We start from the raw sequence: 19,414 nt of genomic DNA, 5'->3' as shown, positions 1-19,414 counted from the left end.
CACCCCTTATCAAAGAAAATTCTAAAGAGAATGAAGGCATGTGGGATATTAGGATGCAAATTAGTGTTCAAATTCACAAGATTTCTCATTCATGAGATGAGAAGATAATGGATCAATTATAAAATGCACATATTGGCTCAATTAAAGAGTGCTATTATTGTGCCTCTTGATATAAAATCTTTCTTAAGTATCTTCCTTCTAAACAATGAAATGACCAGACAGCATAAAGACAATTAACACTAGTTTTTGTAGTAGAGAACTTTCCAGCCTAGCCTGATTTTTTTTCTTCCAGCTGTGAAGACTGGCAGAATATGCCACCCTACAAAAAACCCCTTTGTCATAAGGATTATTTTGAGCTAAAGATGCTTGGAAAACAGCAAATGAAGGGAGAGACCTTCTCTGAACCCTCCTTATCTGCCAATAAACAGATCCTCCAAAATGAATTCAATTATCATAGATCCCCTCCCCAGAAATTTCAACGAGGAAAGACTGACTTTTATCACAGGAGAGGAGAGTAGAAGTGGACAGCACACCAGACAAACTTTGTAATAAAGTATTATATTTTTCTATTTTTTTAAAAAAATAGCCAGTTCATCTTTCCTAGAAATCATTTATTCTCCCTTAAGTGGCCTATATCCCCCATGCCCTCCCCCCTCTCCCACCCGCTTAAGATGATATATAAGCCAGTCAGCGTGGCTCAGTGGTTGAGCACTGACCTATGAACCAGGAGGTCATGGTTCGATTCCCAGTCAGGGCATATGTCTAGGTTGTGGGCTCGATCCCCAGTGTGGAGCATGCAGGAGGCAGCTGATCAATGATACTCTCTCATCATTGATGTTTCTATCTCTCTCCCTCTTCCTACTTTTCTGAAATCAATAAAAATATATTTAAAAAATAAAAATATATTTTAAAAAAAGGTGATATATAAGCTCTCAAATCTCACTATTTTTGGGATATTCACTTTTTTTGTTGTTGTAATGTCCTTGTGCATGTAATATTAAAAATTAAGTTTGAATACCTTGTCTTTTCTTAATCTGCCTATTTCCAGTTTACTTAATAGACCCAACTATAAGCTGTAAGCTGTAAGCTGTGTCAATCAAACTCATTTTCTAGCTATTCTAATTCACTAGCAAATTTTGTCCTTCCTTTATTCACTGGCTCAGAATAAATCCTCCTTCCTGGAATATTGTAATTTCTACTTCTTACTGTATTAATCTAAACCCAAACCATCTTTCAAGATTGACTTTCTAAAATCTTGCATCAATCATCCCACCTTACTCTAATGAGGACAAACTGATAAATATACATTGCCAATTATTTTGTAGTTATTGATTTTAGTGAGAGAGGAAGGGAGAGGGAGAGAAAGAAACATCCATCAGCTGCCTCCCTTACACCCGCTACTGGGGATCGAGCCCGAAACCCAGGCATGTGCCCCGACCAGGGATCCAATCAGGAACCTCTTGGTTCATGGGTTGGTGCTCAACCACTGAGCTACACCAGCCAGGCTGTAGTTTTTCTTATCTACATGTATATTACCAATGAGACTAGATGCAGACAGTATAATATGTGAGGAAATAATGGCTTCTGCATTTTTGTAATAACCCTGTACAGCTTATATAGTAACAAATATACATTGGGTTCAAGCCCTTTTCATCTGCCAGGTCTTGAGGTAGACTTTAGTCTCAAGATAGCTGCGTGTGCTGTAGCAGTAGCAGTTACACTCATCATTTCCAGATGAGGAAGAGCATTTATTCCTGTGGTGTCCTCTTAGGAGAAAATACTTTTTTTTTTCTCAGAAGATTTCTAGCATTGGACATGGCTGAACCAATCACTGGCCAGGAGGAAGAAACAATCATAATTGGCTCGGGCTATAGTCTGGTATGAAATAGATAATTGGAGAATCAACCATCTTGTCCATTACACTCTTGTATTTGATAATCCCTAATACTTGCTTAAATAAGAGAGATATTAGCCACACAGAGAACCATTTATTTAGTGAAGTGAAAGAGAAAAGCCAGATTCGTAGGAAAGTGAGTGGTAGGTGAGTAAATGAAGCAATAGAGTATATGGTATACTAGTATGTGGAAATGAAGACACAGTAAAATTAAGACAGTTTTCTAAGGTGGTAGAGTCAAAAATGAAACCTGATAATCCAGATTTCTAGTTATTATTTGACAATAAGCCTGCCATCATGGAAAAGAAATACTATCTATCTTCTTATTATAATCCATCCATATATTGTTTTATATTGCTTTATTTAGGACAATAATCTCTATTATATCAAACCTTAAGTTCTACTAGTCTTACTAGTTTTTAAAATTATTAGTCCTGGAAAATTTGAATTTGACCTTTTCCAATTAATCAGTGTCACTCTTTTATCTAGCTATCTCCAAATGCTTGCATTTTTCTCCAAAGCCAATAACAACAACTAATGTGGCTCAGTGGTTGAGTGCCAACCTATGAGAACCAGGAGGTCAGTGTTTGATTCCTGGTCAGGGCATATGTCTGGATTGTGGGCTCAATCCTAGTATGGGATGTGCAGGAGGCAGCCAGTCAATGATTCTCTTTCATCATTGATGTTTCTATCTCTCTCTCCCTCTCCCTCTCCCTTCCTCTCTGAAATCAATAAAAATACATTTTTAAAAAATCTTATGTGTTAAAAACAAAAACTCAGTGTTGGCTGACAAAAACAACCTCTTGAATTAAAAAAGGGAATACATCAAATATACTATAGCCCATTTTATTCTTTTTTCATCACTATGTATTTTCATGTCTCTGATGCAGATGCCCTGATACAAATATTTAGTCAATAGTTCATCCTTCTTTATATTAACATTTCAAAGACATTTCAAAATTTAAGTGACGTTTCATGTAGTTTATATTCACATGCATAAATTTAGGGATTTTCATACCCTAAAAATCATATGTTTTGCTTAGTCAATACTAAAATAACTTTAAAGTCATCTCTAAACATTAAAAAAAAAAAAAAACACACACACATTTTAAGTGCCTAGATACCTATGCCACTTTCTTCCAAAGAGCTAAAACAATTTGCATGTAGCATATTTTCCTATATCTGTACTTGCCTATATATAACCTTATAATCTGGAAATGGACCAGTACTATTTATACAAAATAAGCACAAATAAGAAGAGTTAAATGATTTTAACAAGGTCACACACTTAATGCCTTTCACTATTAGAGTCTTCATATTCTGATTCTCAATCTAATGTTTTATCCATCTGACTATGCTATTTTGTTTTATTTCAAGAAATCTATCAACAATTATGATATTATTGCAAAACAGGATTTATTTCATGAAAATGTGATATTAATTTAAGAAAATAACTTACTCTATTCAGGCAATGTGATCAAATGACTAGAAAAAATAATATTTTATATCAAAAGCTTTTTTTACAACCAGTCTTCTTTTGTTCACTTGCCTAAACTTGAACCAATGTCGTTACTAATATGCAAAGTTATGCAAGGAATGTATCAGGCTATATAGCTGTATGATGTAATGTTTTCCAGCACTAAAGGAAAAATCCAGAAATTTCTTTGCAGAGGGTAAAAGCTCAGTTTTCCATTAACTGTAGGACTTTCATATTTTTACATGACCCTTTAGTGACCATGCTAAACAGTGCCATTTCAGAAATGGTGTGTATGAGTATATTGTCTTGATCTCATCCCTCAAACCAGGAATCTGAGCCCAAAGGGATTGCTTTGTTTTTCCAAGAGTTATAAATACCACAACAATGGGCAAAGATCTTCTTAGGCCTGAATTCAGCATGGCCTATGTCAGCATGTGTAAACTGGTCCTGAGGCCCTGAAAAGCTTTGGGCTGTACGTGAACTAAATAAAAGAAGCATAAAGCAGCAAGGAGGAGCAAGGTTGTCAAATGTGTGGGTTGTATTATTCCTCCTCTTTACTCCAGGGCAGGGTTCTTTACCTCCTTTTTAGGTTACAGACACAGCCGAGAATCTGATAAAAGCTATGTCCTTCCTGGAAAAAACAGGCAAAGTTTGCAATGCTAAGGGTTCCCGGACCTGTGGACCATAAGCTAAGAAACAGCTCCTTCATGGAAACAGATGCTGGTATCCTCATCTACGAGGTGATTTAAAATATAAAATCAGGTATCTTTGTAGTGACAGAAGTAAGCTCAGTGGGGAAAAAACCAGATGAGAATATGGCAAAGGGACATAGAACCCAACTGAAAGAGCTCCCAATGGCCACATCTATAATGCTTTGAGCAATAAAATAAAGTAGTATTGGGTTATATTCTAAACTATAAAATAAAATCCAAGAATCCATATGGACATATGCCTCCCCAAAACACATACCCCTGTGCTAATTATGAGGAAAAACATCAGACAAATCCCAATTGAGTGGCATTTTACAAAACACCTGACTTGTACACCTCAAAGCTGTCATGATCATGAAAAACAAGGAAGTCAGAGAAACTTCATAGCTGAGAGGAGACTAAGCAGGCATAAAGACCAATATAATGTAATATCCTGAATGGGAATCTGGAACAGAAAAAGGACATTAGATAAACACTAAGGGAATCTCAAGGTATGGATTTTAATTAATAATAATGTGTCAATATTGGTTCTTTAACTGTAAAAATGTACCACACTAATATAAAATGTTAATAATAGGGAAAACTAAATGCAGGGTTATTTGTGAATTCTGTAGTCTTTGGGCAATTTTTCTATAAATCTAAAGCTGTTCTAAAATAAAAAGTGTATTTAGGGAGGGGGAGAGAGCCAACAGCCAAGGCCTTAACAGACCCCTCAGCAAAGAAGCTGCACAGATGGAAAATAAACATATGAAAGATGCTCCAGGTTATAGCACACCAGGGCAAGCAAATTAAAGAACAGTGATATACTACCCCACACCCATTAGAATGACCAAAATCCAGAACACTAACACCAAATACAAATGAGAATGAGGAGCAATAAGAACTCTCATTCATTGCTGGGGGGGGAATGCAAAATGGTACCGCCACTCTGAAAGTCCATGTGGTGATTTCTTACAAAACTACACACACTCTTAAGCATCTCATCCAGCAATCTTGCTCCTTGGAGATGAAAACAATGTTCATACAAAAGCCCTGCACACAAATATTTATAACATATTTATTGGTATTTGTCAAAACCTGGAAGAAACCAAGAAATCCTTAAATAAACTGTGGTGCATCCAGACAATGGAATATTATTCAGCAAAAAAAAAGGAATGCACTATCAAGCCATGAAAAGATGTAGTGAAACAGAAATGCATATTACTACTAGTAAGTGAAAGAAGCCAATCTGAAAAGACTACATGCTATATGATTCTAACTATATGACATTCTGGAAAATGCAAAACTTCAGGCAGTGAAAAGGTCAGTAGTTGCCAGGGCTTGGTTGGAGGAGGGGAGGAGAGATGAATAGGCAGAGCACAGAGGCTTTTAGGGCAGTGAAACTACTCTTCTAGATCAGCGGTTGGCAAACTCATTAGTCAACAGAGCCAAATATCAACAGTACAACAACTGAAATTTCTTTTGAGAGCCGAAAACCGACTTCTGCGCATTGGCCACGAAGTTTCAATCGCACTGTACGTTTCAATCGCACAGATATTTTGTGGAAGAGCCACACTCAAGGGGCCAAAGAGCCGCATGTGGCTCGCGAGCCGCAGTTTGCCGACCACTGTTCTAGATAATCAGGCAGAGAGTCATATAAAGCTAAAGATTTTATATACTCAGGCAAGAAACTAAGTCAACAGTTATTTTTGAATCCAGATAATTAAGGGGTTATTTGTTTTGTATTTTCCTAACTATAGTTATAGCTTATTACTCTCTCTTGACAGCTTCTGTATTTTTTCCATTCTGTTTTCACACATTAAATTGTGAACCGAGGTTTATGACTATAGCGAGCGATACCTTTTACATGATTAGTTGAGTTTAATTAGCTTATAATTTATTTGAAAAGAATGTGTTTAGGGGTAAATGTGGATGTGTGTGGCAAAGTCTGTCATGTTATTAAAGGCCAAGAATCATAATTAAGAACAGTGTTCCACAACATTTATTTCATTTATCTCCCCAGTTGGGCTTAAGGAACTTTTGGATCCTGTAGAAACATTTTCAAATTTTGTCTAACTTCAATTATGCACTTACATCATCCATGGCTCAAAAAAAAAAAAATGTTTTTCACAAAGTAGAAACATCTATTTGGAGAGATGTTGGATTTTAGATACTAGCAATTTCCAAATCCCATCAGAGGCTATGGTATTTTTAACTTCATATAACATGTGAGATTACTTGTCCTATAAGTATTTTCTATTTATATGGTATGATCCTCAAACAGTGTAAAACACTATACATTCTCACTACTTCTCATTGGTTTGTTAATTTGATACAAAACTTGTGTCATAAATAATTAAATGTAAACCTCAATCCAAACCAAATGTTTACTGTGCAATTGCTTTCTGTGCTTTGCAGAAACAGTATTATATCCTGACCCAGCAAATAAAAATCCACAGTAACACCTCTAACTCTGCTCTAACTGTAGCTGGAAAAGTACTTATTTTTTCTCAATTTTCCATGCGTAGCACAGATATAAAATGTTTCTCTTCTGGCCTAATAGAACTGGTAATAAGATAAACCCACCCTAATGCACATAATAAAGTTAAGTGTGGAAATAATTGAAGAAACACTTGTCTAACAGTCTACAAGACTGGGTTGGTGTTCTAGCCCAGACAGACTGTAAGATTCCCACATGATACAGGGCAATTCACTTGCCCTCTCTGAGCCTCAGTATCCTCACCTTTAAATCAAAGGTTTAAATGAGGGGATCTCTAAGGTCCCGTCCCGTTCAATAACCTGGATCTACCTGTTGTGGATGCTGTGGTGCTGCATCCCCGATAGTCCCTTCAAAACTGAGACTGTTGCCAGGAATGCTGGCTGCTTAGGAGTCTGAGCTGCGTCTCTTCTGGAGTAACCTTCAGCTGAAGAGAGGTGTCTTACCCATATCAAAAAACTTTGTCATGGGGATGCAAGGAAACCCTTTCTACTAATAGAGACAACTTGAGAGGGTGCCCCAGCTGCAGAGCACCTTAGGGCATTAACTGATGCTTAGATGCAGCTGTATTGTTCTTAAGTTTGAATCCCCTTTCTTCACCCACATAGGTGTTGTTCCAAAAGCAATAGCTCTCTGCCTGTAAATCTTCATCTCAGAATCTGTCTTTGAGAGAACTCAATCTACAACATCAGCTAAATAATAAGATTCCTTAAAGAACAACATCTTATACAACTATCAATATGCAGCATTTCTCTTTTACTTTAGTCATTCCTGAATTCACTTAACAAAGCTCTTGGGCTTTTATATATGCCATACAAGGTACCAGATGCTTGTTATGCATTTAAGAATCCAACACAAATGTTGATTATTCTGATATAAAAGTGGTCTTCAAAATTGTGGGTTCAGCTGAATCTGTCTAGTGGTTCTTGGCTTTGGCTGGCCTTGAATTCACCTAAGAAGCTCTGCAAACTTCTGATGCCAAGCCCGAATTAGTTTAAGTTGTTTAGCTCAGGCATTAGAATATTAAAAGCCCCTCAGATTATTCCAGTGATCAGATAGTCACTTGTAGAAAAGATAATTTAGAGTGAGAAAAGACATGGAATTAAAACATGAACAGAGGGAGGAAAAAATAATCCAACAATTATGACAAAGAATAAACTACCTAAGAGGAAGGAGGAAATCCATAAGTGAGTGTCAACAGAACTCCAGGAAAAAGGGTATTCTATGGAAGGGTTGGTTAACAGGACCAAATGTCATGGTGAGATTGAGATAAGGACTGAAAACTCTCTGTGTGGGGTCTAGAAAAAAGGAGAGCTGTTTTCAGCTGAGAAAGAGATTGAAGCCAGATAGATGGGAGTGGATAGAACAGAGAGCAGTAGGAAAGGAAATTGGATGAGGGAGGACACCTATTGAAAAGTTTGACTGGGAGCGACTTTAACAAGATGGAATAAGAAGCCTGGACCCTCCTTCTCCCCATGGACACACCTTTCCCTTTTTCAGAAATCCAGAAACTAATTGAGAGGCTTCTACACCCAACCAGCTGCAATGAAACTAGAAAGGAAAGTGGAGACACACTCTTACCATAAACCCCACCCTCAGAGCAGCATAGCCCAATACCGTTCAGAGCTTCCAGCTTCTCCCTGAGCAGGAAAAGGGTTTTACCCCACAAGTAACATCCCAGCTTTTCTAGATGCTACCCTAGATACTGGGTTCTATTTCCCCTGTTCCAAAGCAACAATGGGTCCCAGTATATGCCATTCCCCTGGGGACTACAGAGAACCAAGTTGTTGGAATAAGCAGAGTTCACCATACCTCCACCCCACCCCCTCGGTGCATAATAATTGAGCTGTAAAACCCAGTTCCTCCCTGTGTCTGCACCGGCCATGGTCATAAGATTCATAATAGCCACTCACATGTGGAAACAACCTAAAAGTCCATTGACAGATAACTGGCTTTTTTAAAAACGTGGTATATGCATACAATGGAATCTTATTTACCCTTTAAAAAGGAAATCCTGCCATATGCAACAAAATGGACAAACCCTGAGGGCCTTATGCCAAGTAAAATCAATCAGTCACAGAAGTACAAATATTGCATGATCCTACTTATATGAAGAGTCTAAAATAGTCAAACTCATAGAAGCAGAGAATACAATGGTGGTTGATGGAGTGAGGAGGCTATGGGGAATTGCTAATTAAGAGAGAAATTTCACTGATGCAAAGATGAATAAGTGCTAGAGATTTTCTGTACAATATTGAACCTACAGAAAACAACACTGTAACATCTAATTAAAAAAATCTGTTAAGAGGGCAGATCTCATGTTAAGTATTCATACCACAATAAATTTTTTAAATTTAAAAACAACATGCAGTGACAATACTCAAAAAAGAAAAACCATATGTATGTATGTATGTATGTATGTATATATATATACAGTGAGTTTTAAGTGAAGTTATAGCTCAATTTCATTTAAAAAAAACCAAACAGTTAAATTAGTTTGCTTTTTTTTTTTTTTTTTTTTTTGGCTGAACCAATGGCTGTTTCCTTGAACTATTTACATAGCTATTGTTTAGAAACACAATTTAATTTTTTGGCTTTTTTCTAAGGAGAATCTGGCACATGAAGAGATAAGTAAACACCAGCGGGACAAATTGGCATTGGATATAGCGCCTAAATACTTCAACTTTGCAAATTAATAAAATAAATCTATTTTTACCCACTTAACATGAAAACTCTAGCAAGGAAAAAGAATGGCTACAGACAGGTAGGTTTCACAGACAAACTGCATTTTTCTATACTGTAGTCCATAATGGAAAACTTGTGTGGATTACAAAAGATGCAGTTGAGTGAGAAAAAGTGAATCCCAATTTCAGATTCTCCCCTCCCCCAAAATAGGAGTCAATGAGATCTAAATGATGGGTGAAAAAAAACAGCCTTAGATGAGGGAGAGCTCGCTCATTCACTCTAGGGAGGAAAAGGAATAGAGGGAGATGGTAATAGAGGCAGGATCATATGCCCTCATGAAAAATAGAGTCAGACAGTTTCCCTGTCCTTAAAAGTGTCAAGCTAACAATCCAGAACAAGTTTCATGTATAGCTGCCAAAATGTAATAGTTCTTACATGAACACCTAGAAAATAAAAGACAAAATGCACTATACCATATTTTAAAACAATTCAGAACCTTAAGGCAACCAGAAACAAATGTGACTAATTTTAAAATCTATTTGTAAAGGTATGATGATATCATATCTAGTACTTACCAAATGATTGACATGACTAATAACATCTATCACCTGTATTTTGTTAGCTTTATTTTTTTTCAGGGGGAAAAAGAGGTTCCTTGAATGTAAATTTTCAAGAGTTGAAACTATTTCCCCCTCACAAAATTCATACTTAACTAGAACTACAAATTCTGAATATACTACACATGTAGTATTCCATAAATATTCAATGACTCATTCAACAAATATTTAACAAGTGCCTGCCACCGCCAGGCATTTTTTTTTTTTTAAGGTCCTGGGAAAATACCAGCAAATAAAACACACAAAAACACTTGCATCTGATGGAGCTCAACCTCTGATTTATGGAGTAATTGGCCACAGGATAAGAATTAAAAAAAAAAAATCCCTAGTTCCAATTCCTTAAAGAATTCTACTCAGTGCAATGGTTTGTATTTGATATGTTTTTTTGTTTTTGTTTTGTTTTTTAACATTATCCAGGGCTAGCCACATTTATGAAAAGGTGGTTATTCCAATGTCATGGTAAATATCTTCATTCCTAATTAGTTTGTTTGCTTTGTCTTTTTTTCCCCATGTGTGGTTGTTTTTCTTGTTTACTGTTTGATTTATTAAAAAAAAAACAAAAAACAGAACATGATTATATTTAAGACACAAGTTTGATACAACCAAAAGGTAAAACACCAGAGTAAAATAATAACAGAAAACATGGTATTTCGTTTGTAATGCATGAGAAGTGGTTAACATCTTTAGTCACAAACAAGCTCTTAAAAACCAGTATCAGAGACACTATAGTAATGCAAAGAAACTGGAAAAAAATAAAATGAAAAAGTACAAGTGATGATTAAGCACTAAGCATATATGATTTTGCTGCGCAGTGATGAAGAATAATTTCTCTGCAGTATCAGTGAGCAGAATAAAGACACTGACACCTAATATTCTATAGTTTTGAACAGAGTTTTACAGTTTGAACTCTAATAAGCACCAGGAGGCCGATTAATGAGAAGGATCTATAATATGTTTGGATACAAATTAGAAACAAAATTGAGTCTACTTTATGAAAAGTTGACATAAGTGGAGCCATTTTAAAATAGACCTAGAGTAGCCATTCCTTACAAGTCTTGCTCCTTGAACCTTTGGAATGGTTGAACTAGGTGAAACAACCTTTGCACTGGGCCAAGGCAACATTGTCTTATAAAGAATTATTTGTAAAATAGCAGGAAAGCAGGCATCCCAACCACAAGAACTGTGGATTCTGGACATTCCCCCTGAAGACAGAATCAGTAGCCAGTCACTTAGAGCTAAAAAGTAACTCAGTGTGTGAACACCGATGGAAATTCCTTTCCTCTACGCATGCAGTCGTTTCTTTTCATTTTCTCACAAAAAGTTCTTTCCTCTGTAATCAGAACACAATTTTGGTTTCTGCCTAAATCTGTACCCTCCCGAGTTGCACTTTTGTGACCTCAAATAAACAATGGTGCCTCTCACTTTGGCTTCTTATTTTAGGTTAACAAAACAATGTCAATAAAAATCCCAGCATTTTGTGTCTATACATATGCAAGTAGAATAGCTGACTCTAAAATTCATAAGGAAACACAAAGGACCTGAAATGGCCATGGTACTTCTATAGAACAAAGCTAGAGGACATGCAGGCATTCTGCTATAGTAATTAGAAAGTGTGTTACTGACACAAGGTGCGTAGCAATAAACCCGTGGGACAGAATGGAGAGACAAGCAACTGGTTTACAACAAATTCACAACTGCATTGAAAGACATAATGGCCTTTTAATCAATGTGCTGCTTTTAAAAATGAGTCTTGACCCTATTCCACATTATAAACCAAAAAATAAATTGAAATGGATTACAGAACTAAATATGAAACAAAAGACAATAAAGCATCTAAGGTGGAAAAAGCAGATTATCTTCATGACCCTGGAGTACAGAGCTATTTCTTAAATAAAACACAAAAGCATTAAAGAAGATTAATAAATCAAATCAGACTCAGACTTCATTAAAAATAAGTACTTTAGTTCATCAAAAGACACTGTTAAGTAAGTTAAAATGCATACCAAAAAAAATTGGAAAGAGAGCTGTAATATATATTTCTGACAAAGAATTCTCTCAGGAATGTATAAAGAACTTCTACATATCAATAATTTAAAAAATGGACAGATTTTTTAAAAGGTGGGAAAACAATTTTAAAAAGTGAGCACTTTGCAAAAGACTTATAGCTAAAACTCCAATATACTTATGAAAAGGTGCTCAGAAAACTTAATCATCAGGCAAATGCAAATTAAAATCACAATGTGATATCTTATACCCATATCAGATAGCTAAAATTCAAATGACTGCTGATAATATCAAGTTTTGACAAGGATGTGGAGCAACTGGAACTCTCACACATGAATGATGGGAGTAGAGCTGGAAAACTACCCATATCTCCTAGAGTTTAATATACTTGTACCCTATGATTCAGAAAATTCATTTCTTAATATATGGGTATATGTACTATCTTCAGTCTGGATGAGTGTTTCCTAGGTATGGTCTTATTTTAGTCATTTGATAAAATGTTGAACACAATAAGGCCAAAATGTCACCATCAGCAAGGTTGAAGATGTTCTACTAATTACCCAGTTGTTAACTCATCTGGTTTTACTATTGGGACCATATTTCTAAATATTGTCCATAGGGGTCATATAAATTATTTTCAAGCGCCTTCACCAATCCAGATGTAATGACTTGATCTTTAGGTTGTTATTCACTCTTTAAACAGATTTTTATTTTTTGTGTGTATGTGTGTTATGCTGCTCTTTAGTGATTGAGTCAATAAGACCCTGCTCTCAAAGAGCTTTCCATCCAGAGGGGAAACTGTATTTATAATACAGTATTATAAATATGACAGGCAATTAGGGTACTATAGAGGCACAGAGTGTATTTATCTAAATCAGACTATCAGAATTAGGAAAAGCTTCCCAAAGGCGATAACAGGGTTTGAGTTGCGTTTGAGGTCATTAAGGGACAGTCAGATTCAAATGTTAAATGTATGGGTGCGATGCTCTTCAGAAAAAGTCTGGGCCAGACATAGGTTTAGGCGTCAACAGTAAATAAATGATATTTACAGTCATAGATTTGGACAAGACCACTAAGGTGGGAGTTAACTAAAGACAGGGGAACATTGGCAAATTAGTGCATGTTCTGATATGAAAGGTTCTGCTGATGTGTGTTTCAATAAGCAACCTTACTTGGATAAAAAAAAATGCAATATCATCTCTCTATATGAGAATAGAAGGCATGAAGAACGTACGATGGGCATAGATACTGCTTCTTTTTCCCCTTCCCCTTCTTTGAAGACTTCTCTTTAGAGTAGGCTTCTTCAACCCACAAGGAAATTAAAATAAAAAAGGCAATCGCCGGTAAAAACTTCATTGTGAAAAGTTAAATTTCAGGAGGTGGATCTAAAAGAAAAAACAAGAAACATTTACATGTATGAAGCAAATCATTAACTACATGACTATTTAGGGAGTAAAATCATTACTAACCAATAGACATTTGTATATCAAATCCTCATTGCTCATTCCTAGGTGGTTATACTTCACTATATATTTTGTGCTGACTTAGCAGTATCAGTTAATTTAAATAATGGTAGGAAATAAAATCCTAGTGAGGAATAAAAGATAAGCATGCAATATTTCTGATTCTATAATTATATAAAATTGTAAAATGATATTGACTTGCACAGTACATCAATCTATGCTTAGAGATATATATGGAAGGAAGTTCAACATGGAGTTGAAATGGTTATCTGATGCTATTAAGTTTAAATTAATTTTTGTTTTCTTTTTTCATTTTTATATTGTTTCAAATTTGCATGTATATTTTCCATAAACAATAAGACTAATTAAAGGGAAGGTAATTTTAAGTATTAAAATTTGACAGAGATCAAAGAAAAAATTATCATCAAAGACTTTCACCCTTTAAATGCACTGTTATTTATACACACTAATTTGCAAGCTTTTACCCCCTAAAAGGATGTAGATGGATTTAAATTAGCTTTTTGCCTTTCCTCCTTGCTTGATACTAATGTTTATTACCCAAAGATGATTTCTGACTGCAGAAATTCTAGGTAACATTATATAAAATGAAGTAGCAAGTATGGTTAGACTTTTCCAAATAATCTCCTTAGCAATATTTTAATAACATTTTCCATGCTGAAATGAGAATTATATTCTTGCCAGTGTCTGATGCAAACAAACAAACAAAACAAACAAACAAACAAAAAACTTTAAGCTTCTAAAATATTTAAACCTCTTCTACATTCTTCATTTCCAAACCTTGTATTGTTTCACCTTCATTGCAGAGTGGGAGACCTATCAGATGCCTCAGCATTAACTTAATTCCCATCTGACCCTCACAAATGTGCTTCTCCCAGGTCATGTTTTTCATCTCCCTTTCTTTCCCCCAATAATTATTTCCCCACGTTTATCCACTGCAGCCCCTACAAGCAAGCCAGGTCCTTTCTAATGAAGACGGGAGAGGGTGCTTGTCAGGCCAACAGCAAGAGCAGAAGGCTCTCTGTCAACTTACAGCATCGGCCGCTCCCTGCCCCCAACCTACCATGGCATCCACTTCCAGACCCCTTGGCCCACAGCAGCAGGTACTTCGCCCACCACCTCCACGTCCTTCCCCAGGAAAAACCAAGAGCCGTCCTAACGGTTTCAGTGGGCAGAGAGGAATTCAACTCTATGTTCTCTGCCCGCCCCTCCAACCTTGCAAAGGGGACAGCTGCAGTGACTGAAGGATCTTCAGCGACACCACGCCAGGAGCCCTCTCCGCAAAAGTGCGTTCCCTAGTGACCCCGGCCCTCTGCATCCCGCCACCCCCAGCGTGTCCGCGGACGCCGCCGCATCGGTGGCCCGCGGCCGCTACCCGCGCCCCCGGGCCCCGGCAGGGCAGCGCTCGCCTCCTCCCCTGCACGCCGCAGTGCTCCGCTGCCCCCGCCACCCAAGCCTGGACCCTGGCTTTCCGCAGAGGCGTGTGTCCCCGGCCCCCGGCCCCCGGCCCCCGCCGCCTCCCGCCCCTGTCCTCCCAAGCCCTTCCTTCCGCAGGGGAACCCGCGGGCACGTACCCTAGGCGCCCCCGCCTCCAGCCGCCAGGCCAGGACCCGGCGGCACGGGGCCCAGACGGCGCTGGCTGCCGGGGTGCCGCGGGCGCAGAGCGGGGCAGCTGCGTCCCGCCGCCCGCGCCCCCGCCGAGCTCAGCTGACGCGCCTGCTCCGGTGCGGAGCCTGCGCCGTGGCGCGCGCGGCCGGTGACCGCAGCCGCCTTCGGGCCGCTGCAGGGACCGCGGGCCGGGGAGCCGGGGACAGCGGGGCGACGGAACGGGGAGGGGCGGGGGCGGGAAGAGGTATCCCGACCCAGCGTGGGGGGCGCGTCACAACACCCTCTCCTCCGGGCATCGAAAGGGTTTTGGAGCAGAAATACAGCCCCCCACCCCCACCCCCTTTTAGGGACTCAAGATGATGAGGGCGGGGGTCGGGTAAGGACAGCAACCTCTCCAGGAGCTGGAATCATTGAGAGTCACCGTTTGACTACCAGTAACAAGAAGCAATAGAACAGCAAATGACCTTCTTGGACCGAATTGGATAACCTACAGTTTCTGTGATTTCATCACTTGCCCGTTCTCCTGGCACCTAACCTAATCTCCGAGTTTTATTTCTAATCTCTAAAAGCCTGATCTTTCTAAGCAACCTTAAATTGATCAAAATGACTAAAGCCATATAATCTTGCAGGTTCTGTTTCAACATTTGTTAACTAATTACCATGTGCCCAGAACTTTATGGTTTCAAAAACCGTCCACTGCGTTATCTCATTCGGCCCTCACAGCATCCATTCTTGGGCAAGTTTTATGTCTTCGTTCCCATTTTGCAGATGAAGAAAATGAAGCTCAGCTGTCTTAAGGGATATACTTGAATGGAATGTACCAGAGACTCCAAGTCTGATTTTACACTTCTGAGCCAGGTCTGATTTTGGCTTTCTCTAGCAAAGTGTTCTTTGTCCTTATTGTGTACAAAGTGGTCCTTCATTTGGCTCTGCAGCTCTTAGATAACAAACAGCTTTCCTATTAGCTCTTGACTGTATGCCCAATGGTTGTTTTTTTGTTTTGTTTTGTTTTGTTTTTCATTAAGAAAGCATGGGCTCAGGTGAGCATCACTTAGCACTGTGTTCTGGACCTACAGATGTATCCACTAAGACAGTGGTCGGCAAACTCATTAGTCAACAGAGCCAAACATCAACAGTACGACGATTGAAATTTCTTTTGAGAGCCCGGTTTTTTAAACTTAAACTTCTTCTAACGCCACGTCTTCAAATAGACTCGCCCAGGCCGTGGTATTTTGTGGAAGAGCCACACTCAAGGGGCCAAAGAGCCGTGTGTGGCTCGAGAGCTTCAGTTTGCCGACCACGGCACTAATACATTTTCAAACCATATCATATGGGGAGAAGGGAGCACTGCTTGTATACAGTAATTGCCTGCCTCTTCTCATCAGAAGTGGGAGACATAGATGAATGTTTAGTAGACATGATGGGATAGGAAAAATCAAACAAAAAAAACCCCCCACACAAAACAAAACATGTAAAAAAAAAAAAACACTGGGAACACAGTACACTGTTGAGCGTTGGTTGTTTATCCTCATGATTTTTGTGGCTGGCTGAGAACTGGGGCTCATTACCACTGCCCAGCATCGTAAATAATATCATAAGGCATATCGCTAGTCCAGGAAAGCTCAAAGCTCAACATTCTAAGTACAGTTGCAGCTGAATGCATATTGCTTTTATATCATTGTAAAGACAAAAAAAAAAATCATAAGTCAAACCATCATTATTGGGAGACTATCTGTATAATCACGTTCTACAAGCTTTACAAGATACCCTGCTCCCTAATATTAGTAACTCAGTGCTCACAATGATCTACATGGTCCCAGGTGTTAAGCTCCCCTCGCAATAACTCTGCCTTGTTCCCAACCTCACTCTGCCCCTTCCTCCCTCTGCTCCAGCCAAATTGCTGATTCTCTAACATGCCCAGGTTGGCAGGATCCCACCTTATCCATTCCAGCTGTTTCCTCTGCCTAACATGCCCTCTCCCAGAGAGCCACATGTCTAACTCCCTAACTTCGTTTTTTTCTCAGATGTCACCCTCTTAAGGAGATTTAGCAAAAATTGTTTAAAAGTGCAAACTCCCACCATCCAAGGATTTCTGATCCCCTCTTATGTGCATTTCCTTTCTTTTTCATAGTACTTACTATGTTCTAAAATATTATACAAGTTATTCATGTACTTGTTTTCTCTTTTTCCTGGCTAAAATGTAAGCTGAATTAAACAGATGTTTTTGTCCATTGATGTTGGTCACACACCTGGAATAGTGTTGAATAAAGGATTAAAGTTTGTCCTCGTTACTTAATTTCTCTATATTTCATGTTTATGTATTAGTAAAATGAAGATGACAATACATAATTTACAGGTTTGTTCTAAGAACTAAACAAGTTAATTTATGTCAAATACCTGTTATATAGAATAGGGACCATAAATAATTACCTTTCTTTTTATTGTTTCCTAATTGCTTAATGAAATTGTAGATTTTTAATTAAAAGGATCTTGATGTACATTTTTTCTGCTTTTTTGTTCATTTATTTACATATATTTATTTACACATGTCTGCTTTTTTGTTCCTTTATTTACATATGCAACTGGAAACATTTTGTAGGCCTATCTCAAGACATTCAATTGGAACCCTATTTTCTATATACTTCAGCTTCACATGGTCTATAATGTATTAATTTTATTTTACTTGTTCATGAAACTTAAATACTATCCTAAATATCCTCTGTTAGATTAAGAAATCAAACATAAAAAGAGAGGTTAGTCTCACCAAATCATTTATTCATATGATATAAGTACTTACCACTCTTGCTGCTTACTGTTTATATTGCTATAAAACATTAGTTCTAACTATATAAATTTACTTCTTTTCTATTTTCTCTCTATATAAACCATATTTATTCTATAATGATAGACTGACTTATAATAGTCATTCATGAGATTTTTCACTGAAACTTCAGTCCATATGCCATTATAACCATCAAATTTTTTTAAAAAATCACGATTACTTGTTTTAGATGTGTTTTTTCCCCAAATCATCTTCTTTAAAAATGTCTCAAAAATAAGTAATTGGAAAGTAATTATAAATAAAGAGAAGATTACAACCAAGGATGATTAGAGTAATGGGTCAGTTATTTGGCATCTGTTAAGTACTATCCATACATTTTAAAATACAACAGACATTATATTGGAAAATGTTAATGAGTAGACAGTCTTAATGTATTAGAATAATGCAAATAATATTTTATAACCCCAAATAACTTCCATATGTTTTCAGACACAGCATATTATCCTTAAAATATTCTCCAATATCCTAATTATTTAAAACCAAAATTTTAAACAATACTAGCTACATTTTATTGATTATTTGTTTGTTGAAATAAATGTCATTATATTATACTTTAAAACCTTCAATATATCTTTGCAAGTTATTTTATACCCACATTTTAAATGAGAAACCAGAAGTTAAGAGAAATTAACTTATCCAAGATAATAAAGTTGGAAGAGGAAGAGATTGTTTCATCTTTAATGTCCTATCACAACATGAAGACTCTGTTTCTAGTTACACGTGGGTGAGTGGAAACAGATTATATTTTAGACATAGACATGGCTTGTACAGAATCTGGCTGCAGATTAGGAAATTGAAATCAAAGAAGCTGTTCTAGTACTAGATCCAGGCCATTACTTCCAACTCCAAGTTGGTCCAAAGATGAACTAATATGTGAATTATGTTTCACTTAATTTTTTTTCTGTTCAACATAATAATAATAGCAATAATAATTATTATCATCATTATTGATTAAGTGTATACTATTTCCCAGATACTACAGAAAGTACATTAAATTTATTATCTCATCAACAACTTTATGGGTTCAATACTTATTACAATTTAGAGATAGAGATCCAGAGGCATCATATAGCTTCTCTAAAGTCACTTTGCTAATAGATGATTGAGATAACTATGAGCCTAAGGTTTTCTGATTCAGAAAGCTGGGCTCTTAAAATATTTCTTTGTGCGATTTTAAATTGCTTATTCAATAATATCTCATGATACCCAGAAATACATTAATACACAACCAAAATCCCACATTAACTGTGATAATATTATGAGAAGAAACATAAATGAGATCTTCCTATTTGTGCATATGAGCATGGTAGGAAACAGTTCAGAACAACCAAAGGCACACTGTAACATCTGCCAACCCACTCTCAGCCCCTACTCCCACGGGGAGGAACTATCTGTGATTGGAGGTGTATGGACTCAAAATAGATATAAATGTTTTAATGTTTTATTCAGAGTATTCACTGCAAAAGCACCTACAAGATATTCTACAGCTTTTTGATAAATTAGACATATGTCCCAAGTCTTGAGCAAAAAAAATGAGAGAAAACGAATCACCTTTAGGTAAATGACACAGGATTGTCCAATAACAATTACATCAAAATCACTGATTTTTAACACAAAACT

General features: G+C 37.3%; 1 protein-coding gene across 1 annotated transcript in view; it reads right to left on the bottom strand.

The window, feature by feature from the left end:
- The window catches only part of GLRB (glycine receptor beta), a 56,604-nt gene extending 41,571 nt beyond the window's left edge, over window positions 1–15,033 (bottom strand). The window contains exons 1-2 of the mRNA XM_028152497.2: window positions 14,919–15,033; window positions 13,098–13,248 (exon numbers count right to left, since the gene is read on the bottom strand). Of these exons, the coding sequence (XP_028008298.1) occupies window positions 13,098–13,219 (122 nt within the window). The 5' untranslated portion in view covers window positions 13,220–13,248; window positions 14,919–15,033. The remainder of the gene's footprint in view (window positions 1–13,097; window positions 13,249–14,918) is intronic.
- Window positions 15,034–19,414: the final 4,381 nt, after the last annotated feature.

This window comes from Eptesicus fuscus, chromosome 6, assembly GCF_027574615.1.
Source record: "Eptesicus fuscus isolate TK198812 chromosome 6, DD_ASM_mEF_20220401, whole genome shotgun sequence".
NCBI classification, from domain to species: Eukaryota; Metazoa; Chordata; class Mammalia; order Chiroptera; family Vespertilionidae; genus Eptesicus; species Eptesicus fuscus.
This window is presented reverse-complemented; position numbering and strand designations above follow the sequence as displayed.